Here is a 1,768-nt window from a genome sequence, read left to right on the forward strand (position 1 = left end):
CCTTCACCAAGCTACTGACAACCCCAACCTTAATGTCAGCATTAGCCATGAACTCAATTAGTTCATTTTGGCTAGTCTCGCATCCATCTGAAGGACCATTTCCTTCCAACCTTGACCAGTTAAAGAGTCAACCAACCTCATCATCCCTGGTTCCACCAGGTCCTTCAACAATCTACCTTTCAAAGTTTTTTTCCTGACAAAGATGCCAAACTTGTCCTATTCCTTCTTAGATTCCTCTTCTTCTTCTTCTCCACTCCACTCTTCATCATGTGAAACTTTTGCTTGTTTAGCTTTCACTGCAGATCTTGTCCTCTTGGCTAGTGAGGGTTTAGTAGACACAGGTAAAGAAGAAGACTTCTTGGAAGAAGTCTTGGACTTTTTAGGTTTTGGTGTAGGAACCTCCACTGTTGTACCCCTTTCTTGATGGACCAGTTCCATCTCCTCTTCCTCTACAACCTCAGAGGATTCTGCAACCTTTCCATTTCCCTTCTCCATTTTCTTTTTCTTGCTTTCTTCTAGAGCCTTTTGTAATTCAACTTCACTTTGTTTTACCATGCTTCTTGTGGCTCTTCCCTTAGGCAATGAAGAGGCAGCAGGTTTTGGGGATGAAGTTTTTATTTTCTTGGATAGCTTGGGAACATTGGGGGCTTTTGGTGTGGTAGCTTTGCGTTTCTTTGGGTCATAACTTGTCCCAATCTTTCTCAGTATATCAGCTAGGGTCTCTTCAGTAGATGAAATGGGTTCATCTTTCCTTTTGCTCAGATGAACCAACCCCTCAGCAGCCTCCCCAGACCCACTTCCTCTTGACTTCATGCCACTCTCTTCTAACCTCTCTTGTGCAACCCCACATATAGCAAGAATTGCTCCCCTCCCATTTCTCCTCTCTTCACCACATGCACCCTCTCTCTCTTTTTCTTTTTTAGACTTCTTTTTACGTCCACTCCTACTCGTCTCAGCCAACTTAACATCCCTAATGGGTCCAACTAAAACAAACCTAGTTTCAAAGTTTTCAACAACAGATGTACTTACCTCAGTAGGGAATTCTTGAGTTTTCTCAGAGTTAGAAGACCCATGTCCTTCCCCCTCAGTCGCTGATTGAAAGGATTCAGACTCAGAACTGGAATCAGAATTTGGAGCTAGGCTTTCTTTCACTTGGATAGCTTTCAACCTTTCATTTAAAACCTTTCTCAGAGCCCCAGATGCTACAGTTTTTCGAGCCAACATTTTCTGCCTTCAAAACCTAGGTTTTGGGGATTCACTAGGAGGAGTAGATGAGGATGAATTTGAGGGTGATGGTGGTGGAAGAGAACTAGGATGATCTTGTGGGTTAGACATTTTTTTTCATTTCTTGAGTTAATTTGGGAATTTTGGAGAAGAGAGCAATTAGAGTTGAAGAAGAGAATTTTTGACGGTTTTAGAATAATGAAAAAGATTAGAGATGTGGTGTATATTTAAAGAGAATTAGACATTAATTCAGTAACGGCAGCTTTTCAGGGGTCAAATAAAAGTCTAATCAAACTGTAATTCTAGACTTTTAATGATTATTTGGCTTCCCTAGATATTAGGCAAAACTCACGGTTTTAGAGTTCTAAATGGATGAAACTAGTTCAATGCTTTAACAGATAGAATTTTCTAAGAATTTGGCAAGTATAGGACTTCTGCTCATGATTGAATTGTTAATCTTTCTAATTGTGCAAAGTAATGAAAACATACCTGAGCTTTCATATGAACTCATATTGATGAACCATGTTCTTTATTTAGAATTCTC

General features: G+C 40.0%; 1 protein-coding gene across 1 annotated transcript; it reads right to left on the reverse strand.

Moving 5' to 3' along the window:
* Positions 1-216: 216 nt before the first annotated feature.
* On the reverse strand, positions 217-1,224 carry LOC138873825 (uncharacterized). Its single transcript, XM_070152304.1, has one exon. The coding sequence runs from the start codon at positions 1,222-1,224 to the stop codon at positions 217-219; it is 1,008 nt and encodes a 335-aa protein (XP_070008405.1).
* Between the last annotated feature and the right edge of the window lie 544 nt (positions 1,225-1,768).

This window comes from Nicotiana sylvestris, chromosome 7 (genome assembly GCF_000393655.2).
Source record: "Nicotiana sylvestris chromosome 7, ASM39365v2, whole genome shotgun sequence".
In the NCBI taxonomy this organism is placed as follows: domain Eukaryota; kingdom Viridiplantae; phylum Streptophyta; class Magnoliopsida; order Solanales; family Solanaceae; genus Nicotiana; species Nicotiana sylvestris.

Bases quoted from the DNA above. Each gene is read 5' to 3' on its own strand.
- LOC138873825 (XM_070152304.1), bottom strand. From the start codon at position 1,224: ATGTTGGCTCGAAAAACTGTAGCATCTGGGGCTCTGAGAAAGGTTTTA.